Below are 24,036 nucleotides of genomic sequence, written 5' to 3'. Positions count from 1 at the left end.
TCTTGACGATTGTGTCATTTACCCACCGAATTGGATCTCCAACCTCTCTGTGCTGTGTCTTTAAAAGTTTGAAATTTAGCCGGGCGGTGGTGGCGCATGCCTTTAATCCCAGCACTCGGGAGGCAGAGGCAGGCGATCTCTGTGAGTTCGAGACCAGCCTGGTCTACAGAGCTAGTTCCAGGACAGGCTCCAAAACCACAGAGAAACCCTGTCTCGAAAAACCAAAAAAAAAAAAAAGTTTGAAATTTAATTTTTATTTAGAAAAACTTGAATCAAATGTATTCACATGCATCTTTGAAAATCATGCACAGTGAAATCACTTTCATTCCGTTTGTTTTTAAAGAATACAGTCAGGAAAGTTATAGTTCTCCACTCCTCTTTCTTCCTCCCCTCCCTCTCTTCCTGAACTAGGAATTTACATAGGACCTAGTGTCTTTCTGGCAGCCCCCCTACCACTGATGGGTCTCCAGATCCAGACTATTTTTTTTAAGTCAGAGATAATCCATTAGGGATTCTTCTCTAATTCTTAAAAGGATTACCTTAGCTTAGTTAGTAGTTTGCAGCTATCAAAGGATGCGTCAGACATAGCTGACTGTCACAGTGTGCCTGAGGAAGTTGCTTCGGAAACTAAGGCACATTGACTTGAGTAAGCATAGGGATGTGCAATGGTAGACTCAAGACAGCCATGACCAAGGACAGTAGTAGCCCAGTTCCCGGTTGATGGTGTTGGAGGTGGGGCTAGGTCAGTCAGTGTGTGCCTCAGTGAGGAGGCATCTGAGCATTGGCTAACATAGAACAAGGTCATGTGGTTTTGTTTCCCATTAGCCTTCTTCATGAGAAGTGATATTAAAATCAGGCTTTCTACATTGTCTGTGCCTAAACATCTGTCTGCTGTTGAGAATGGTGTTCCTCGTGTTTCTGACAGTTGGTGTCTATTAAATGACACCTGTTGGTGGTTGTTTTCCTATTTGTCTTACTCAGGACATGGATCTTCATTACTCAAGTCAGAATGATATTCTAGCTCTAAATATTCTCTAGCACAAAGCCCTTGTCAGATTGATGACCGAGGAGAGCTGAGTGTCCTCGGGACAGAACAGAGATGACTTGTGTGTCAGAATTTCTGAGTAGTACCATGGGGACAAAAATCGCCTAAAAGATTTTTTTTTCTAGTTCAGCCTTTTCTATTTTTGTTTGTTTGTTTGTTTTTGCAATATTTGGGGGAAAATGAATATTGCATTGGTCACCAACATGTTAGACTGGTTGTATTGTTACTTAACTGCCAACTCCACATGGATATGGTTGAAATGTGTGGGCTAGTAGACAAGGCTCAGACCAACTCCTGAGCTATACAGCTGCTCAGTAGCTGGTGAAGAAAAAGAATCCAAAGCATTCCATAGCTTCTTGTGCGTAAAAATACTACTTTAGGACTCTAGCAAACAGCCCACCTGAGAAAATGCTGCCGTCCAGAAGCCAAGCTTGCCGGGCGGTGGGTGACGCATGCCTTTAATCCCAGCACTTGGGAGGCAGAGGCAGGCAGATCTCTGTGAGTTCAAGGCCAGCCTGGTCTACAGAGCTAGTTCTAGGACAGGCACCAAAACTACAGAGAAACCTTGTCTCAAAAGACCAAAAGAAAAAAAAAATCCTACTTTATTTCCTGAATGTGTTTAGGCACCCACTGTAGAAAGTACCCCAACCTTAGAGCACAAGATTGATCAGCCCAGGGTGAGAGGCTTGATGACCTTGGGCAATGGACAGAGGGCATGTGGGTGGTGCCATGGCAGCCCAGGAAGAGCGAGCAGCACTAAAGTGGAATTCACTTGGGTCGGAAAGGTGGCTAGGAGAGTGTTGTACACCGCTCCCTCTCTGCGTGGTTTTAATGTTACTACCACATTGCTATTTTCATCCTAAAGGCTCGTGAAGAAGAAATGACTGCAAAAGTAAATGACCTACAGACTCAACTTGAGGAGCTGCAGAAGAAGTATGAGCACAGGCTAGATCAGGAGAACAGCGTGGAGGACAATGTGAGAGAACTTTGATTTTCTTCTTGTGGTTCTTGAAAACATCACCATTTTCCTGGTTTGTGGCATATATTAATCTCATTTAACCCCGAGGAACCCTTTAAGGCTTCTTGCTTTATTTTTTCAGTAAATACAACCAAAACCCAACGAGGTTAACAGAATGTTCAGATCTTATGATGTGTTGTGAAAAAAAAAGAATTGAAATGTGTGCCCTGGCAGTGCTGACGCGTGCATGGGCAGCCCATATATGGCGGTTTGTAGAACCTGTAAATATTGGGTTTCATGGTCTAATTGATGAAGACGACTGACCAGGTCTCTTCCTCAGATAAGTGTAGTGGAATTTAAATCCAGGCTTCCCACTCAAAGCCTAGACTTCCTGTTTGCCAGGGTGTTTTGGTCTTCCACAGACACTGTAGCAGAACAGACTGAGCCTTACACCCTTGGGCCAGTCCAGAGACCATCCACAGCAAATGTGACATCCTGAGATGGCCTCTTAAAAATGTCTGCTTTTCACTTTTTTCTTTTACTGTTTGTTCTTTGACAATTGCATAGATGCTTATATTTTTGTCATACTCACCCCTCCCCATCCTCTAACTCTTCCTGTTCCCACGAGCCCTCCCTTTTTCTCCTAACAATCCCCCTCCCACTTCATGTGATTTTGTTTTGTGACCCTTGATTTTAACCCGGGCTATTGTGTGTGTGTGCATGTGATGCTGGCCATTGAAGTGTGGGTAACCTAGCAGTGGTTGCACACTCAAGTCGTGAGTGACTCCACACCCCCAGCAGCATTCTTTGGGCATATTTAATCTGCACTCTACCTTATAGCGGATCCTGGCTTGTAGTGCACGAACATGATGGTTTTTCAGTCATTCTGTGCTGGTTCCATTTTCCTTGGCTACTGGACCAGATGACACAGTGGGATGACTGGCATGACAGAGCTGGCAAACACTGTCTGTGACCCCACCCTTGAGAAGATTTCGTACAGATTATCAGCCACTGATGACAGCAGTTAGAAGCCTCACTCCTTACAGATGCAGTTGAACACTGAGCATTGAGCTAGTGGAAAGGCCCCTTTCCTTTAAGGACAGCCATTCCTGTAGTTCTGTTTGTTTGTTTAGTGTGTGGTCGTGGCTGTAGGCATCCTTGCTATTAAACATTACTTCCATGAAAACACATGTATTTTACTAACATGAACTTCCCCTAGTGTCAGAGTATTAATGTTGCATCCGGACTACCATAGAGTGTTGATACGTTGTGAAATTGATATTAATGCCGAGCCCTTTACCTTGTTGCAAAAGAAAGCAGAAAATAATAACTATAAACAGATTTGTTCCTTTATAGTCTCCTAATTCTCCTTGAGTATGCTTCAGTGCTTCTCAATATTTTGATTTTGTTTTTTACTTGAGATGGTAACCCTGGCATATTTCCAAGGCTAGTTTGAATCTTCTGTTTAAGCAGTTTTCTCGTCTCCGCCTCCCAGACAGTTGGAATCACACTGATGCAGTATTCCTTCTGCATTCTAGATGGTCCTCAGTCACATGGATCTGTGCTGAGCACCATGAGAAACAGTTTGTAATCAGAGCCCGGCATGAGCCTTGGGGGTTGTGCTTATAAATGTACTGAAGGATTTTGAAAGATCTGACCCGTTTACTCACAGACTTCTCTGAGTGACACACGAACATATTCTCGTGTCAAGTAACCCTGGGGGGTGAAGAATCCCCTGCTGCTGGAGCCTCACTTCCCAGCCTTATAGCCTCTCTGCCTGTGGATGTGTGTGTGACACTGTGTCACAGAAATAGACAAGGTTAAGAACAAAGATTTGAAACTGCTTCATTTCAGCCCCGCTGGCTCTCTTGCAATGGGAAGCTGGCTTCGTGCTTTGTGCCATGTCATAGCTGTTTGTTTTCTTGTTTCCTCTCCTTGTCAGTTTATTATTCACATTCTTTGTTGTTTGTTTTGTTCTTCTTTTCCATCTCCAGGTAACAGTTATGGAGCTACAGGTAAGATTAGTTCTTCATTAAAGTTTACTAAAGCTAGTACATTTTAGAAACATGTCCCCAACCACCAACCTTTTTTTTTTTTTTTTTTTAAACAAGTTAGAACATAAAGACACTTTCTACAAAGAATGTTTTTGGCAGGCACTACAGAAACATGTCCACGAGTCAATGAGACACTCTCATTTCAGTCTGGATTTTGTTCTTTCAGGCACAGCTAGCTCAGAAGACCACTCTGATCAGCGATTCCAAGTTAAAGGAGCAGGAGTTGAGAGAGCAGGTACTGACGAGTGCAGTGTGTTGATGTGTGCTTGGGTCTTGGCCAATATCAAAACAATTGAGTTAATGATTTAATATTTGCTTTGAAATTCCTTCAGCCTTTTTGTTTTGTTTTGAGATAGGATTTTTCTGTAGCTTTGGAGCCTGTTATGGAGCTAGTCTTGTAGATCAGGCTGGCCTTGTACTTACAGAGATCCACCTGCCTCTGCCTCCTAAGTGTTGGGATTAAAGGTGTGTGCCACCACTGCCTGGCATTTATTTTGTTGTTGTTGATGGATTTTGGTTTGGTTTGGTTTGGTTTGGTTTGGTTTTTTTTGAAACAGGGTTTCTGTGTGTAGAACCCTGACTGTCCTGAAACTCGCTCTGTAGACCAGGCTGGCCTCAGACTCACATAGATCCGCCTGCCTCTGCCTCCCCAGTACGGGAATTAAAGGTGTTGTCCCACTACCACCCAGTGAAATTCTTTCTGTCTTAAGCAGGAAATTTTATTTCTAAATCCACAAGTTCTTTGAGACGGTCTTTACATTTATGATTGTATATATTTAAACTAGAACATTTGTTATTTTTTTAAAAGATTTATTTTATATGTATGGGTACTTTGTATTCATGCATATATCAGTGTACAGTGTGTATGCCTGTTGGCATGGTCCCCTGAAACAAGTTCCAGTTGTGAGCACTAGGAATTGAACCTGGTCTTTTTTATTGTGATAAAGTTCTCATATCAGAAAGTCATCATTGTATACTTCCTGTTTCTATTTAAACTTTATACTTACTTAACCATCAATCCTTGTTATTCTCTCCCTTCAGCCTCTTGTAACCATTACTGTTCTCTGTTTCTGTGGGTTTGTGTGCTCTGTGCATTTCATCTTATGGGCCCAGACAGTACACAGCCTAGGATGTTAGCTTCAACAGGGAAACGGTATATATTCTCTCTGTCCATCCATCTTGTCTGTCAGTACACAGCCTAGGATGTTAGCTTCAACAGGGAAACGGTGTATATTCTCTCTGTCCATCCATCTTGTCTGTCAGTACACGGCCTAGGATGTTAGCTTCAACAGGGAAACGGTGTATATTCTGTCTGTCAGTTGCCCTGGCTGGGAAAAGAGGCCTGTGCTATCATGCCCAGCTACTTCTTACTTTCTTCTGTAAACAGGATGTGAATCAAATTCCATTGTATGGACCTAGCACAGCTGATAGCCACTCACCAGTTTACACACAGTTGGATTGTTTCCACCTTTTGCCCGTAGCAAGTAGTGCTGTTAAGAACATTTGTGTTTCCATGTTTTTGTTTGTTTACTATTTTGATTTTTTTTTTGAGACAGGGTCTTTCAGTATAGCCCTGGCTGTAGACCAGACTGGCACAAAGATCCTCCTGCCCGAGTGGTGGGACTAAAGGAATACCCACACCTGAACTTGTGTGCCCCTTCTTGCTTGAGCATTTGCAGTTCTTTCAGGTGTGTGTAGGAAAGAGTGGGTTGCTTTCCGTATGAAAACTCGTTGAGAAGCTGCCGCACTGTTTGCCATAGCAGCTGCTCCGCACTGCAGCAGTGGTTTGTAAGGACCCCTCACACCCTTACCAGAAAGATTGTTCACTGTAGCCACCCAAGAAGCTACGAGGGAGCCTCACTGTGGTTTTGGTTCACATTTGTCGAATGATTACTGACTCCAGCCATCTTTTCATCGGCTTCTTGGCCCTTTGTATCTCTTTCTTTGGGATGATGTCATATTTATTAATGTCATGTGGTTGTTCTGGGTTGTGTTTTCTCTTTGTTGCTGAGGTGTAAGGGCTTATTATGTATTCTGGATACAAATTTATTATCAGGTGTGCGATTTGCAAATATTTTCTCCCATTTTGTAATTTGTCTTTTCACATTTTTGATGTAATCTTTTAATACAAAAAGGTTTTTATTCTCCAAAGCCACAGAGAAACCCTGTCTCGAAAAAAAAACAAAAAAAAAAGGTTTTTATTATAATAAAATTCAAATTTTATGTATTTTTCTCTATTGAATATGCTTTTAGTTTCTGCCAAAGAAACTATTTCTTTTAATTTTATCGCATACATTGTTCCTTCAGCATTGAAAAGCATCCAGTAGCTCTTCTCCTGCAGCTATTCTTTTCCTTACATGTGATCTTCATATTAACTTTATGGTATGGTTTGAATATTGTCTTTAGGTTCATAATTTAGAAGACCGTCTGAAGAGATATGAAAAGCCTGTGTGTGTGACAACCGTGGGGACACCTTACAAAGGTGAGCGGCTGCTGTCAGGCGATTTATGAATGTGTGTGCTGATTCATATTCTTTTTTTACTTTTATTTTGTATCATATTTTTAGTAGTCGACAAGTATAAACTATATACTTGCTGCAGCATGCTGCTTTTAAAATATATGTTCATGGCGGAGTGCCAAGTTGAGCTTGTTGGCAGCTGTCACCTCACACACGTAACCTTTCATGGTGGTTATCTCAGCCACTGCCCTGCTGTGCAGAGTCACCGTGACCAAGGCAGCTTATTACATACAGCCTTTGACTAGGGGCTGCTTCCAGTGTCAGGGAGGTAGAGTCCATGACCATCATGTCTGGGAGCATGGTAGCAGGCAGACAGGCAGGCTTGGTGCTGGAGCAGTAGCTGACAGCTTAGATCCTTATTCACAGACAGCAGGCAGAGAGACAAACACTGGGCTTGGTGTGGTTTTTGAAACTCAAATGCTCACTCCCCCGGGACACAACACCTCCAACAAGGCCACACCTCCTACTGTTCTCCCAAAACACACCCACCATCTAGGAACCAGACATTCAAATACATGAATCTGTGCAGGCCATTTTCATTCAGACCAGCACACTGTGAGCACAGTTAATCTAGACCTGCTGCTTTCCCAGCATAGCAGCTGTCTTGAAGGTGTTTCTGTTATGATGCTGACATCTTGTCTCCTTTGAACAATGACCACCCACACTCCACCTGATCTCCAGTTGGTGGTAACTCCCTAACTACCGTCTTATTCTGTTCTTTGCATCTAGCTTGTGCAGATTTTATTTATGTGCGTGAGACCCTGCAGTACTTGTCATTCTGTGTCTGGCCTGCTTTGTTTCATGCAGTGTCTATAGCCTCATTTCTTACATACACACTAAATCTGAGTCAGACATTATTCCGTACACATTGCACACATCAGTGTCTATAGCCTCATTTCTTACATACACACTAAATCTGAGTCAGACATTATTCCGTACACATTGCACACATCAGTGTCTATAGCCTCATTTCTTACATACACACTAAATCTGAGTCAGACATTATTCCGTACACATTGCACACATCAGTGTCTATAGCCTCATTTCTTACATACATACTAAATCTGAGTCAGACATTATTCCGTACACATTGCACACATCAGTGTCTATAGCCTCATTTCTTACATACATACTAAATCTGAGTCAGACATTATTCCGTACACATTGCACACATCAGTGTCTATAGCCTCATTTCTTACATACACACTAAATCTGAGTCAGACATTATTCCGTACACATTGCACACATCAGTGTCTATAGCCTCATTTCTTACATACATACTAAATCTGAGTCAGACATTATTCCGTACACATTGCACACATCAGTGTCTTATAGCCTCATTTCTTACATACATACTAAATCTGAGTCAGACATTATTCCGTACACATTGCACACATCAGCACATCTAAACGATGAAAAGAATCCGAGCAGTCTGATGGACTGACTGCGCACACTGACCTCCTGCATGCTGCTGCTTTTAAGATTTGAGTGATCACCCTCCTATAGGGAGAAATAAAGTGTTTCCTCTCCGTATAAGCCCCTGTATGTACTTCTGTAATCTATAATCAGCACCTTCATGATGCTGAACCCCTCTGACACTGTGCTACTTATTCTTCTGCCCTTATATTTAATATCTATGTATAAATTTCCAGCAATATTTTGTTTAGATTTTCTTCGTCTTGTTTAGTGTAAGTTTGAGAATCATCTAGGTTGTATATTTTATTCCATTAGCTCGTTGCATACTTGTCCATGTCTTCTGTAGTTTACCCGTAGAAGATTTTCTGTAGAATACGGAACTAAGAATAGAATTGGGACACCACAGGATGTAAAATTTTTCAGCCCACTGATGTCCACTTTCCTTGGCACCACTATGGCCTCAAGTTAACGTTGTCATTTTCTTTTTCATAAGATCTTAAATTTCCTCTTATTTTATTTTTATTAGCATATATTAATTATACAAATTAATGAGCTCTCAGGACATTTCCATATTTGCATATAATTACATTTATCTTATCCACAGCCTTTTTTACTCTTTCTGTTTTCTCCCTTCACACAGTTAATAGCCTTCTTGAGCCCCCAAGTAGCTGGGATTTCAGGCTTGTGCCACCGGACACAGTTTACATAAAAATACTTTAAAATCACTATGACACCATACTTTGCACACTTTCAGGTTTTTTATTTATCTTGTGTTTCAAAACATTTTTTAAAATTTGATTTGAACTGGGTACTCTAATATTAGAACGCTGAAATGTCTGCGATATTAACTCATTAATAAAATGAAGATGGTAGTGTCTGTCATCGGGTGCCTGAAGTCGCTCACGTGCTATTTAGCAGAGACACTGATGTTAAGGGAATTTTACACTGACTTGGTCTTGTAAGAGAAGGATACGGGAAATAAAAAATCTACAACAGTTCTTATTTTCGCTTCTACCAAGCAGCTGTGGGAAACAGTGCCTCTTTCTGTTCCCTCCTTTGTGTCCTGATGTGTCTGCTTTCTGAGTGGCAAGTTATCTGGGTTTGGTTTTCTTTCTCGACAGGTGGCAATCTACACCACACTGATGTCTCACTTTTCGGAGAACCTACTGAGTTCGAATATTTGCGAAAAGTCCTGTTTGAATATATGATGGGCCGGGAGACCAAGGTATGGGTCCTGCCTCATGACCTGGTGTCAGGCTCTTTTTAACACACACATTAGATCATTATGCTCAGACAGTGTTCACAAAAATGAACTGACTGGCAGTCCTGTTTGTTTGAAGATAATATTTAAATTTAAAATATAGCTGCTACTGAATACTGCTGCAATGCAAATCTCATAAATTACAAAAAGTGAAGTATATGGCTAGTTTGTGTGTGTGTGTGACTGCAGATCTTAAAAGCGGAAGTGATTTTATTTTAAGGAGGTTTTGGTTTTTTGTTTTTTTTTTTCTCCCGAGAAAGGGTTTCTCTGGAACTTGCTGTGTAGACCAGGCTGGTCTTGAACTCACAGAGATCCGCTTGCCTCTGCCTCCCGAGTGCTAGGATTAAAGGCATGTGCCACCACTGCCCAGTTTTCAGGAGGTTTTTAATGCACTATAGATAGCACTGTGAATCACCGTGTTATCACCATGACAATGACTGCTAAGGAACATCCAGGGATAGTTAAGTCTGTTACAGGTCATTTCTGCGTGTGTGGGATATTGATCATCTTCAAATTACCACACTGTGGAAGCAGGAATGGCTAGTCAGTTTGCTTTCTAGATGTAGCTCCTACGTCAGGCCCTCGATAGAGAGTCTTGACTTATTTGTGTCCTCTACAGTTGGTTTAAAACCTTATATTAGATACTTGGCAAATATATCTTGAATGGAATTGAACATTGTTAGGGAACAACATGAAAGTTGTTTCATGAGCTTTTTTTTATCAGTAAAAGTTTTGTTGTAATCATTGTCTGTTTTTGACACTTGTAGGCTCTTCTTGGGATTTGCATTGTCTGTGTCATGACTGAGAATGGTACAGTGACCTTTTCTGTCCCTGGAAACAGTCACTATGGATATGTGCTGAGTCACAGAGATGCTGGCCAGTCAGACAGTGATCTGGAAAGGGGGTATAAAGCCAAAAGGAGCAAGGCATAGATAAGCACCTTAAATAGTATTCCCAGTTTGTAGGTTGGAGACACAGAGAAGTACCAGGAGCCAGAGTTCATATGAATCCTTAGTATTTGTAGAAATTATGTTTTGTTTACATCAAGCAGATTTAGGGAGTATTTTTTGTTGTTTGGTTTTAGTTTTGGATTTTGAAGCATGGTCTTGCTGTGTTACCTGCTTTGCCTCCCAGGAGCTGGGATTACAGGCATATACTACCATGTCTGACTATCAAATCCTTTCAGATAAAAATTATGTTACACTAATGTGATCTTGAGAGGAATCTATTAGTTCCCAGTGGTCCAGTGTCCCCTTTCCTTTAGGCCTTTACTAGTTTTTCCCTTGCCTTAAGGTAACACCGATGAATGACTGTTTCCCCTTTACTGTGCTCTTAATGCAGCTAAAGCAGCAGCCTTGGCAGCTTGGGAGGTGGCTAACTTTGTGTGCATGCGCAGGAGGTGGGAGACTGGGCTTTGAGATCTTCTCAGGACAGGAGCCACTCGGACTCTACTGTTGGAGTGCAACTGGGCTGGCTAACACACCGTGGCCTTCCTGAGTCTAACACGCTAGCTGCCTCTGCCTGTTGCTCCTGGGGAGTGTAGCTTGTGAAATGTCATTTCCAAGTTGAAAACTTTGAAAAAGAGACAGCCCAAGCCAAATGTAATCTTGTGCTTTCTGAGCCGGTGGTTCCCTTCAGTTTACAGTGCGGAAGGCAGCTAGAGCGCTGCTCCAGCCACCCCAGAGGCACAGGTTCTTCATGGCCTTTGTCTGCATTTGTTGTGATTTTCTGACTACTGATGATGAGCAACCTATAATTCTTCCCTCATTTTATATGTGCGTGTTGAAGCTGGTGGTAGGTGTAGTCTACTGTTCGTTCATTCATGGACGGGAAGCTGACGCCACTCCTGACTTTAGAACCGAGCAGTTTGTTCTCAGTTACCACACTGTGGAGTGGAGTGCAGTTAAGGATGGTAAGAGCTTCCCTTGCGGGGCTTTAGACTGGAGAGGCTTAGGTTCTGTTCAGGGCTCTCAGCACTCATTCAGGATGGGCAGCAGCTGAGAGAGAAGGTCCAAGAGAATGACGTGTGAGTTCCTTGAGTCATAAGTAGTCTGGTCCAGCTGAGCACTGTATCTGTGAAGTGCAGTTATCTCCAGCTGGGACCAGACAGTCTTGAAGGCTAGATGATTTAAAAGAGTTTCAGAATTTTATGTATATATATCACAGAGAAGATGACCCTGAATGCTACTAACAAGAATGAAGCTGGTTTTTGACACAACTTTTGCTGATTTGCTTAGTTTCTCTATATTAACAAGGAACTCAGAGTGGAGAGCAGGTTATATTTTAGGGTGAACCAGCCTGTGGAGGACCTGGTGGTGTGTCGTCCTACCTGTTTTTCTTTACCTGCTTTGGCTACAGCATTTTTCGTGAGGCAGGTGCTTAAAAACACTCGTATAGTACACATAGGCTTGTAGCATGGAGCCCCCAGCCTGCTTTTCCCGCTGGGTTTTAGTCCTCCACTCTGTTGTTGATTCAACATCCAGTCTGCCTTCTGTTTTGCTTTGTAAGCTGAATTGAAGAGGCATTCACGAGGAAGCAGTAGCTGAAGAGCTTGCCTATAAATCAGCTGGCCCATTTGAACGTCTCCATACTTCTCAGGGTCTGAGGATGTGTTTTGGAGAGCAGACAGTCTGATTTCTTTCCAGGGTATAGCGAGAGTCCTGGCTGCTTCATGAAAGCTTTTCTGGTGAGCTGGAGGCTTTACTGGTTGTCAGCTGTAGATTCTGGGTCACTGGTGAATCCTAGAAGTGTGAAGAGGCAGCTAGTCACAGATCCTGGTTGTGTCATTATAAACGTGTTTGGACGTGGATGTGTGTGGGTTCAGAGTGAGTTGTACTTTGTTAGCTTGTATGATACTGAAATTAAGGAAATGGTCCATATAACTGAATTTTAGATTTTTGGTACCTGGGGGAAAAGTTTTTATAAATGGGACACAGGAAGTTGCCTCTGTGTTAACAAAAAGAAAACCCTGAAGTAGTTGCTACTTCTGATTTCCTTTAGCCAGTTCAGATGTGTATGCTTGACCTCCATACTCAAGTTCTGCACACTAGTTTGTGTTCTGTCTAGTTGATATGGAACCCTTCAAGAGCCTAATTGTTTTAAATGGCATTTTTAGGTTTTTTTTTTTAAAGCTATTAAAATGGCAGAGGCAAAGGCAAGAAAGATAACTGAAACTAAAGTTATTGTGTGTGGGGTCTGCATCTAGTAAGTTATTAGGAATGTGTAATGTCTTGCCTTGGCTCTACAGGTTTTAAAATGTTAATTTCCTTTCTGGTAATAATTTAATTTTTCTAGTGATTTGAATGAAGTTTTAAAACTTTGGGTTGATAATGTTGTGCTGATTTTTTTCCCTACAACTTTTCCCAGAAACTTACTGCTGCCAGCACACACACAGGCCTATACACAGAGTACATGTAGCCATGAGCACTGGTCCTCTTGTCTGGGATGCTCTACCATGCACTGTAGGAATCCCCAGGAGAGTGTACCACCTGACTTGATGTAAGCGCTGAACTCCTTGTCCTTCTTACTTCCTAAGTGACATCTTCTTCCCTCTCTCTCCCTCACAACATCTCAGCTTGATACACAATAGGGAGTTTCAACCTTTGAGGAGATTTCCAGGAGCTTATGAGTGACAGTCTGACTCACGGTATATTTATTCTGATCTGCACAGTTTATGATCTTGTTTTGCAAACCTCCATGTGTAATGTTTTGATTCATCATGTGTTCTACCAAACAAAACATTGTGTTCCTTTAATATGTAATTTCTACTAGGCCAATGTGCTGCATGTCCTGAAAAGTAACTACTAAGCATGTTCATGTCCATGCAGTAGCCCATGTTTATGAGATATATGATGTGATTTAGTTAGAGCTGAACCCTGGGGGCTTATAATCCTTGTTATTTAGAGCATATATTTTGCAATGCATCACTGTAGGTTACTGCAAATATGAGGCCTTTTCAGATGAATCCATGATGATGTTTCATCTTAAGCCAAAACACCAAGAGCTAGATCTTTATGTAGCTTCATGCTATTGGAGATGCATCGTCTAAAGTAATTCAAACGTGGACCTTGTAAGGAACCTTCTTGAATTGAAATGCTAGTGCTTTCTTGACTGCTAATCTTCACATCATACTTCTTTGTTCGTGGCTTCCATTGAGAGCACTAAAGAGCCCTCAGCAGAACATGTCAGACGGTGTGAGACTGCATCGCCTCGTGTCTACTAATGATCTCCTTCCTGTCGCTTCTAGACCATGGCGAAAGTTATAACCACTGTCCTGAAATTCCCTGATGATCAGGCTCAGAAAATTTTGGAAAGAGAAGATGCCCGGCTGATGGTGAGTTCCAGAAGGAAGATGTAGGGAAGCAGCTTTCTTACAGTTTATATTCTACCTCATTTGTAAAAAGAAATTGAAATTTTTTGAATGTTCTTTGTACTACAACTTAGAAAGTGGTGGTTGATGGACAGTAAGAAGGTTTAAGCTGGATGTGGTGGGGATGTGAAGGGAAAGAGTAGTCTTTCTCAGTAGCGTGGACATTGGTGCCGTGTGTGTAGTGTGTAGTTCCCAGAGCTTGAGCTGCTGATGGGAAGGATGGAGGAGTGTTTGTCCTGCTGCTGCACAGAGCACAGCTTCTCCACAGCGCCATGTCCTTTCTTCTGTTGTAAAGTATTTTCATGGGCATTGATTCGAAAGACTTTAATCGTCTTTGGGGCTAATAAGATGACTCAGCAGACAAAGGCAGATAGTGAGCAATGCCAAACAACACAACTCTCAAGGCAGACCAAAAAATATTTAAGCATATCTAAAGGAAAACATTAGGTCATTTATCCTTGAGTAACACGGTTTTCATTCTAGAAAGGGATGAACTGGGGCTGGCTCTTGAGTTAATCTTCCCTTGCTCCTGAGGCTGACCTGCCCAGACTTTAAACAAAACCTCATGTCTCTTGACACTTTACTTGCTGAATAAATTTAGTCTTCAGCCACCTACTACTACGGCTGTTACAGAGAATATAGGAAAGTGGAAACTTTGAAGGACATAGAATGGTTATTTTCATCCAATCACATGTAATGAAAATTGGCCTTATAGATCATTCAAGTGATAAAAATAGGTAGGAAATACGAAGTAATTTATGGGCATGAAATGGGAGAGATCCTAAAATATAAACTGCAGATTAATCAAAATGATTGGCCTGGGGGGGGGCAGTCAGTCTGAAGGGGTTGTTGGTGTTTGTAGAGTGATTCAGGGTCATTTCCTCTATCTCTAAGAGAGCTTCATTAATAAAGTATCGTGTAGTTGGCTGAAATTGGAACCAGGAGATTCTGTTGTTATAAAGAAGCCTCTTTTCGAGTTTTCCTAAAAGACCAGCTTTCTCAGTAAAGTGCTGCAGACCCCGAAGACATAAATCTACGCGTCAGTTTCCCCGTGACTGTGCTGCTGCCAGGATATTTCCTTCCCTGGTCTCTGAGGGTTTGTCTTCTTCCTCGCTCACTCGCTTGTGCTTGGCTCGCACACTCCTCCTCCATGTTGCCTGCTTACTCTGCTCTGTGGTTTTAGAGCCTCATGCATGCTGGAGCCCTGCACCAGTGAGCTGCATCCGCAGCCTCATGTGTAGTTCTGGATTTAGCTCTCGATCATTCTTGTACTGTTGGTCTCTCCCGTTTCCATTTTAGTCAGAATTGTTTAAGTCTCTTAAGTTAATAAATCATCTTTATAGCGTTTTAGGTGGCGTCTTCCATACATGCCTGGAGTTTGAAAATAAATTCAAATAAAAATGGCACATAAGGAAAAATAGTGCATATGTAAATGTGGGTTTAACTGATGCTGTTAGAATAAGACTCTGTCAGATCGCTTTTTAAAATGTAAACAATTCAGAAAAATTACTTGGAAAATATTTTATAATCTTAAACGTGCAGACTGTTTGCCCCATGCCAAGATCATGTCTGTTAATAGTGTGGCAAACCTGGGAACATGCCAAGAATCCCAGCACTTAGGAGGTGAAGCAGAAGAATCTCAAGTTCACGGCCATCGTGGGCCACAAAGTGGGAGACTCTCTCAAAATAAAACATTAAATAGCTCCACTAGATTTTTCTTTGTTTGATTTACTAAGTGGTTTTCATTTCTTAAAAGCATAGACAGGGTATCCACAAACTTTATCTTGTGTGCTTCTGCAGATTTTCCTACAGAATACTAACCTACTATGTTGTGTGTATTGAAAAACATTTTTCTATTTAATTGTGCTACTTTTTACTAACTTCATATTAAATATGTATGTTCATCAGAAGCTTGTCATTTATTCAAAAATAGACTCAGGTTTGGCAAACAGACTCTGTTGTCATACTGCCATCTCAAAGCAAACCGTAAAGCTAGCTAATGGTGATGGGCGATGGCACCTGACATTAGGTCGTGGCTGAGATCAAGTTCCATTACCATGAAGTTGCAACTGTTTCATTCCTGAAAACACTTTTTTTTTTTTTTGGATTTTCGAGACAGGGTTTCTCTGTAGCTTTGGAGCCTGTCCTGGAACTCGCTCCTGTAGACCAGGCTGACCTCGAACTCCCAGAGATAGACCTGCCTCTGCCTCCTGAGTGCTGGGATTAAAGGTGTGCACCACCACTGCCCGGCCCAGCAAACACTCTTGATACTCTGTTGAATTATAAGGGAATTACTCAGTGATAAAGTTGATACTTTTTAGAAATGAGAGTTCAATATACAATTGTACTGTGTTTCAAATTTATCAACTTCCAAAAGTTTGTGAGTATAAACTAAAATTAGGTAAATCAAATTTTAATTTATACTATATAAAGGACTTACGAAAAAATCATTTTATAATATAACCTCCTCTAATTTACCTAGCAGTTAAAGGCACCGTTAGCATGAAGTACATCTTCAGCATTTAAACTTCTAAATGGAAATTAAAAGTAAAAGTCTAGGATGGGGAAGTATTACATAGTCCTTATGCTCGCCTGGTGACCCTCAGCTTGAAAACAATTAAGTACTATCTGTAATTCTCCACTTCATATACACAATTTAACCTGTGCACTGTTGTCTGAAAACTAACCCAACAAGCTTTTCCTCTTGGCTTTGTAGTTTCCTTCAGCTCGCAGTGGCATCTTCTGATACCTGAGTCTGTGCTTAGTAAGCGTGTGGTGAGTGGAGAGTCATATGTCTTGTAACTTTGGTACTGAAATCACAGATATTGCATGCGATTAACCATTTCACTGGGATTATTTTGTTCTTTTTAATGAGCATGATTATTACATTGGGTTAATGTAATTGCTTTCTGTTGCTTATGTTAAATGGACTGATAGATAGATAGATAGATAGATAGATAGATAGATAGATAGATAGATAGATAGATAGATAGATAGATAGACTAAAAACCATAAAAAATGGCATTTGAAGTTACTACAGATTATGATAGAGAAATGAAAAATAATTTTTCAATGTGAAGTGGTGAAATGCAGTGTGTACTGTGTTTCAGATTCAAATGAAGAGATGTATTTCACACATCCGGACCCTAAATTGCTACAAAGCTTAATTATAATGCTAGTTTAAACACAATGAAAACTAATATAGCTGATTAAAATAAAGAGTTTCGTTGCATCCTAGGATTGCACAGCTCGATTCGAGTTAGCACATGGGTTCTGTAGATGCTCCTAGGCAGCCTAGTTTAATTGAATATGGCTGTTTCTGATGAACATTTTATTACAATGAAATGTAATTATCTAAATATTTCCCATGATTTACTGTCTTTAAGGATTCTGAGTCTCACACAGTATGTATGTCTTTAGCTTGATTTAATATTGCCATAAACATTTAGGGTCCACACAGACCTCAAACTTGGCTGCAATTTTCACAGATAAATTGAATCACAGTCAGTAAAACCTGATTATATTTCATGATGATGGTTTGTTTCAGCTATGAACAAATATAGCAGGATATTTTAAAGACTATTTTAATTTAAAGACGTTCATTTTAAAAAGATTTGTTTACTTTTTTTTTATGTGTTGTGTGTTTGTCTATGTGCATGTACACCACAGAGGCCAGAAGAGGGCATTAGATCCCCTGGAACTGGAGTTACAAGATGCTTTAGCCACCCTGTGGGTGTTGGGACCTGAACAAGAGCAGCCAGTGCTCTTACTCTGTGGAGAATGTCTCTAGCCCCTCTGTTTTTTTTTTCAAACTGCCTGCGTCAAGTCTCCTTTTGATCTTCACAGTGTGTCATCTGACTTGCTTGCATGATTACCTAGAGCCGTCCTATCCCTGTCTCCTTTACAGTGGTCGGCAGTGCAGAGCATGGTTTATTAGGTGGCTGTAGGAAGCCTAGGTACAGCTTATGGAACACCTTCAGAGTCAGACAGAAATATGGCAGGGGACAGAAGCACTTCTCCCTTCTATTCAGAACAGCAGGTCTTGGCCTTCCCACAGTCTCCCTGCCTCCTCTTCCAAAAATCCCCTTTACAGCCCCTTACCATAAATGATGCTAAAGGAACAAGGTTTTAATGCTTCTGGGACTGGGATAGGCAAGAATGGGAATAGATTATCCTGTTTGTCTCCTGGCAGTAAGGACGTCAGGCGTTGACCAGCAATGACTTCTGATTTGTTTGTTTTTTTTTCTTTTTAATATTTATTTATTTATTTGAAGAAAGGGTTTTTCTGTGTAGCCTAGGCTGGGATTTTCCTGCCCAACCTCCCTAATGATTGGATTACAGGCATATGCCATAGGGCCTGGCTAGAATGACCTTCATTTTGCTGAGTGGCCTCTATTCTGATATCAGAGATTAGGGCTAAATAGAGTGGATCTAGCCATACAATCTTTGGGAGACGATTTTCTAAGGGAGTCTTCTAAAACCTTTTAAGTGGAAGTGTCTGAGCTCCTGTAGGGCAAAGATGGCTACAGCATTAACTAGACACTGATGAAAGACACAGGAGACAGGATTGCAGATAGCCTCACGGACATTTGAACATAACTTTTTTACTTCAGATATTAAAAACATGCTGGTAACTTTAGTTAGAAAGAACAACAAGTTTATGAGCCTTGAGTGTCTGTGAGTCGGATGTCTCCCTAGCTAGTCAAGTAGCGCTGTGTCAGCTGCACAGGCTGCAGACAGCTGCTCTCACGCTGGAAACACCTGCCTCGGCATTTCTGCTCAGCGTTCAGGTGAAACATTTCAGACCCAAGCTTTGCAAAACCGAGTGAATGCCCACGTCTGCCATCACTCTCCAGGTTACAGCGTTCTGTGAGACTCTCTCCCAGTTCTCACTCTCGCTTTCTCTCCATCTATTTCTTCCTTTTGTCGTGTTTGGTTGTTACCTGTAGACATCATGCTTGCAAGTACAAGTGAATAAATGTGTTTTTAAGAAGAAAATTAACCTACAAGTATGATTATCATGCTCAGTAAATGATAATACTAGTGTTATCTAATATTATATACAATATTCAATTTTTCCATTTTTTGAATGAGATCTCTCATAAATGTTTGAGACCCCAGGCTCCACAAAGTGCACACATTGTAGACTGTGTTTTCTGAGGTCTCCTTTAAACTAGAGAACTTGGTTTTTTGCTTTCATAACATCATGGTTGTGCCACTTCGTTGAATGAATTTTGTTTGCTAGAAGTGTTTGAACCGAGGTTTCAAAGTCCTGACTGAAGGAGAACCTTAGCAGGGGTCTCACAGCTCCCTTCCAGGTCCTGGGGGCCAGCAAGCCGTGGAGCCAGCTTTCTAAAAAACACTCGTTTGTCTCTCCTGCTTGACCTCTAGCATTCTAAGTAACATTCTCAATCTGAGCACTAGCACGTTGCATTTTAATCTAGGAAACCCTTAGGGAGATCCTGGGGTTGTATCTCATTTTAATGAACTCAGGATGAAGCTTAGTCTTTTACACCACAATGCCAATGCCATTTGTTCTTTTTTCTGCCATACATATCATGCTGAGAGAATTGCAGGGCATAGGAAATCTACACCCGGGGAAAGTGGAACCACCTCCTTCCCTGAAGTGCAGTTTGTAGAGCTGTGGGGGAGGAGCTCTCCACGTAGTCAGGTCGGACTTAGGACCGGCTTTCCTCGGGGTTCAGTCAAGCAGCACTGGATTCACGATCCAGGTCTCAGCCTCAAAATCCACACCTAAATACTGTTCTCTGGGACTGCTCAATCAGTTTAAATTACTCTAAAAGTAGTTTCTAGAAGATTCCATTAGGAATCAGTATTTGAAATGTTTTTACTTTTTTATGTCATCCTTAGAGTGTAAGTTATTTTACCGTGAAAACACAAAACAATTCTCACATGAAGTTGGCTATAAAAGCTTGTTTGTTTGTTTGTTTGTTTGTTTGTTTGTTTCACCCTAATTTCCTTTTTGTTTTTCAGTCATGGCTCCGAACTTCATCTTGAAGAAATGGGGAGAGTGAGGCTGGGCAACCGCTGCTTGGCAAACTGTCCGTGCTGTGTCGTGCAGACAGGTCTCACCCTGCCCCGCACGCGCACTGCTTGCAAAGCAGGTGTTCTGAGTGGAGAAATGGGGATGGTTTCCTTCTTTTCCTTCAGTTTTTCTTTGAGAAGTCTTTTGTGGTTGTGGCTGTTCTGACTGGCTTGCCTTGGTCACTCAGTGCCCCTGTCATCTTTTCCTTCCCCCTTTCAAAGAACTGCCTATCTTCCGTATTTATTTTAGGGTGATTTCTTTTTCTTCTTAAAGACTTGTGCAATATATTTTGAGGTGAAACTTAGTGGATTTTTTCTGATAAATTAAGAGAAAATTCTCTATTTCCCAGATTGATTTTTTGACTATTTGCTAAAGCCTAATTCTTTAAGCTATGATAAGTCCCAAATGGCAGCACCTCATGTTTACCTAGCTTTTATACTTATATTATTTTTCAGAGGAAAAAATACTACTGTAAATTGTAAATAGTCAATACATAACCTATTGTATGCACATCAGTGACTGTTGGCCATGTCATCTCAGAGGATCAGATAAATAAAGTATATTTCCTTTATAATATTTCTCATTGTGGCTTCTTCGTACGTTGAAATCACTTCCAGCTGATTAAGCATCCATGTTTCAGTGAAGTGAATGTAGAGAGGTTGCCGGGAGAGCTAAAAGGAGACACTGGGAAAGGTTTGTGTATGCTTGGCTTCATATGAGCAATGGGAAGGACGTGGACCCCTCCTCTGTTGTTCCAGGAGGGCTTCTGTAGGCTCTGGGGGTCACTGATACTCTTAGGCCTAATGAGAGAGAAGCTCCCAGATGCCAGGCTGTGGGAACTGCTAAGAAGAGTTCACACACCCTTCGTGTTCCGGGGAGAGCAGTACTCGAACTCAAAGATCTATAGACTTCTGCCTGAGATTGAACTTCAGTTATCCAGCCAGTTGGCCTGCTTTGCTGGGGGTTCTTGCTCTATGAGAAGAGTGCAAGCTCTGTGGAGGGGAATGGGGCCACCCACACCTTACAACTGACGTGCTCGTTCTTTAGAGAGATGACAGGAATCACCACACCACACACACACACACACACTCTCTCTCTCTCTCTCTCTCTTTCTCTCTCTCTCTCTCTCTCTCTCTCTCTCATTTAAATTGGCAAAATTTTATACCACTTATTCTTTTTTTTTTTTTTTTTGATTTTTCGAGACAGGGTTTCTCCGTAGCTTTTTTGGTTCCTGTTCTGGAACTAGCTCTTGTAGACCAGGCTGGCCTCAAACTCACAGAGATCTGCCTGCCTCTGCCTCCCGAGTGCTGGGATTAAAGGCTTGCGCCACCACCGCCCAGCAACTTATTCTTTTTTGTTTTGTTGTTTTTGTTTTTTGGAGACAGGGTTTCTTTGTAGCTTTGGAGCCTGTCCTGGAACTAGCTCTTATAGTCCAGGCTGGCCTTGAACTCACAGAGGTCCGCCTGCTTTTGCCTCTGGGATTATGACTTAGCTTTTTTATGCCTCTTTCTGGGGCGGAAGTGGTGGTCTCTTCTGTGCCATCAGGGCAGCTTCTATAATTCCCCTTTGCCCATCCGTGAAGGCGCCCAGATAGACAAGAGCAGGGGTCAGTGTTGATCCTGGAGTTCACAGAAAAATCAGTTCCAGCATTTCAGCTGAGTATAAGCAAGCTTTTATTAAAGATGGAATTTGTTCAGGGCCACACACCTCAAAGCTTTGCAGCTGTAGCCTCGAATGTGTGTTGCCCGGGCTTACGTGGGCAAAGCCTGTAGTCTACTGTAATTTTTCATGAGGCTTTGTTGTTATTTTCTAAGAACTCCAACTCCTAGAATCCCAGGAAATTATCTCATCTTTGGGCAGTGGGGCTTTACAGTGTTACCTTCAGGTCTAACATCAGTTGGCCAAAATTTTCTGGGACAGAGCCAGACAGTGAGCATATTGGCCATGTGCTTTTGTGTTGCAACTTCATAACTCTTTTGTTGAGTCAGAAGTAGCCATAGACAAGTTTTAAATCAGCAAACATAGTGTAGCTCAATAAAACTTTATTTTTATTAAATATCGAAGGTTCATGCATGCATATATGTGTTTGGATGTTTCCCTTTCCCATTCCCTTTCCCTCCCAACATCATGTGCTCTCTCTCTTTAAAAGTATTAAACTTAATACCCACTGAGTCCATTTAGTGCTGCCTGCATGTGCATGGGTACGGTACCCTCTTCTGGAACATGGGTAGCCTCAGGACCCACATCCCTGAAGAAAACAACCTTTCTTTCCCAGCCCTCAACTGCCAGTTAGAGATGGAACTTCATGACCCCCTCCCAGTCCATGCTGGGATCTTGGCTGGCTCGTGATGTGTTTACCTAAATTGCTCTATTATCAATAAAAGCTCAGGAGTCAGATGTTGGTCAAAACCTGATAGATGGAGAAAACAGCAGAGAAACTTCCAGCTGACCCTTTCTCCACTCTTCCCAGGTCAAAAGGCCCTCCCTACTCTTTCCTATGCCTCTCTGTCATATTGTATCTTGGTCCTCCAAAATCTCTATGTCTATTTCCGGTCAGCTAGTTGTTGACTCGGTCCTTGATTCCACGTTAGCTTTATTAACAGTCTCTGAGTATCACAGTGTGGTCAAATAACCCCCAACAGTCTTGATCTTGTGCAAGTCTTGTGCTGTCATGTCCTGCAAATACTGTTTAAAATGCTATTTTCAAGGTAGGTATCAGGAGGTGGGGAGATAGCTCAGCAGTTAAGAGTATTTTCTACTCTTCGCAGAGGACATAGGTTCAGTTCCCAGCACCTGCTTAGTGGCTCACGACCATCCATAACTAGTTCCAGGGGATCTGATACCCTCTTCTTACCTCCACAGGTGCCAGGTATACATACATGCAGACAAAACATTCATACACAAAAAATAAATCTTAAAAAATAAGCAGGATTTTGTTGTGGGATAGTTCCCCCGCTCCTGGGAAAGCAGTCAGCTGGCCTTGAAGACTGGAGGCAGAGGCGTAAGAGCAGTTCATTTGTAGAGGGTGCCCCCAGGAGTGTGCCTCAGCTTGCTTATCCAAGTGGGAAGCAGGCATTCAGCTGTGCTTGGTGTTAGCACCTTGGGCCCGGATGAGAACTTTCAGCAAGTGTTCCTGATTTGAAGTTGGGGATGCCAGACTTTTCTCAGTGGTAGTTACAGGGGTGTTGGCATCAAAGGTGGTAGAGACGGGGTACTTTGTGTTCCATTCTCTGATACTTGAGAAACAAGTTTATAATGGCTGCAGGTCAGCTCCAAATCACAGAGAAAACCTCAGTGTTCATTTCTGCCCTGCTCAAGCCCGGCTGTCTCCAAGACATTGTGATTGTGGTGTGTAGAACAACAATCTGATGCCAAGAAATTGGCAGTTAATGTTGGAAGGTGTTAGAAACCATTCGGTTGACACTTAGGCACAACTTTTACTGCAATTTGTGGTTACTTTATGATGCATGTGAATTTGGTTGCCGTTAGAAATTGTTGAATTCAGCATTTCTAAATTGAAGGATGGAAACATTTTTATTTTATGATATATATATATATATGTGTGTTAGTCTTTTGAAAACAGTGTTTAATGTTATTTTTTGTGTGTACATACATCATGCTAATGAGGTAGGTTGCTTGTTGTGGCTTGAAGATGGATGCTAAAAAGTCCCACTCTAGCTCAGAATTGAGTATATTAAAGCGTTATTTATTTAGGGGTAGACTCACAGATCACAGTCCTGCATGAACAGGAAACAGGAACCAAATCCAACAGCAGGAAAAGAGAGGGAATGCAGGCTTTACATTGGCATTTATAGTATAAGAAGCCACGCCCAAGTGGGCGGGTAACTTAAAGGCTATTGGCTGTAGGATTTTCTACAGCACCTCCCCTTTTTGTTTAAATAAGAGAGTTCTAAGCTTAATACAAAATATACAATGAGAACAAATAACAGGTATAAAAATTAGAATTACAACCAGCATAAAAAATATCAAGCAAGAAATGTGATAAATGTTTCAATAATTATCCTATCCTAAGAAGTTTAAGTCTTGTATTATAAATAACTTGGCCAAGTCATGAGAGGAAAGTAACTATGAATATCTAGTCTTCAACCCCATCGAAGACCTGAGAAGGGAAATAATATTACTTGAGTAAGCAGGAAGTGCAATCAAGCAACTTCAAAAATGTGCAACAAATGATAGAGACAACTGGCTGGCTACCTGGGCAATCACCCAAAGTCTCATTTGCAACATTGGAGCAACCAACTTTGGCTAAGGACTAGAGTAACTGACAGGTGATTTTTGGAGGCAGGAAAATTTCCAAACCATCTTACCCTGTCTTGGCAAGATTTGAGTCTTTTTTTCTTGTATCCTG

General features: G+C 41.6%; 1 protein-coding gene across 12 annotated transcripts in view; it reads left to right on the top strand.

The window, feature by feature from the left end:
- Golga4 (golgin A4) overlaps positions 1–20,241 on the top strand; it is a 91,170-nt gene extending 70,929 nt beyond the window's left edge. For 8 of the 12 annotated variants that reach the window (XM_075964215.1, XM_075964214.1, XM_075964211.1 and 5 more), the window contains 8 exons: positions 1,911–2,021; positions 3,998–4,018; positions 4,224–4,292; positions 6,464–6,539; positions 9,113–9,216; positions 13,499–13,585; positions 16,338–16,396; positions 19,616–20,241. In XM_075964215.1, coding sequence (XP_075820330.1) covers positions 1,911–2,021; positions 3,998–4,018; positions 4,224–4,292; positions 6,464–6,539; positions 9,113–9,216; positions 13,499–13,585; positions 16,338–16,367 — 498 coding nt within the window. In that variant the 3' untranslated portion in view covers positions 16,368–16,396; positions 19,616–20,241. The remainder of the gene's footprint in view (positions 1–1,910; positions 2,022–3,997; positions 4,019–4,223; positions 4,293–6,463; positions 6,540–9,112; positions 9,217–13,498; positions 13,586–16,337; positions 16,397–19,615) is intronic. The other 4 variants (XM_075964212.1, XM_075964207.1, XM_075964206.1 and 1 more) reach the window with 1 other exon arrangement.
- Positions 20,242–24,036: the final 3,795 nt, after the last annotated feature.

This window comes from Microtus pennsylvanicus, chromosome 3 (genome assembly GCF_037038515.1).
Source record: "Microtus pennsylvanicus isolate mMicPen1 chromosome 3, mMicPen1.hap1, whole genome shotgun sequence".
Lineage (NCBI taxonomy): Eukaryota > Metazoa > Chordata > Mammalia > Rodentia > Cricetidae > Microtus > Microtus pennsylvanicus.
This window is presented reverse-complemented; position numbering and strand designations above follow the sequence as displayed.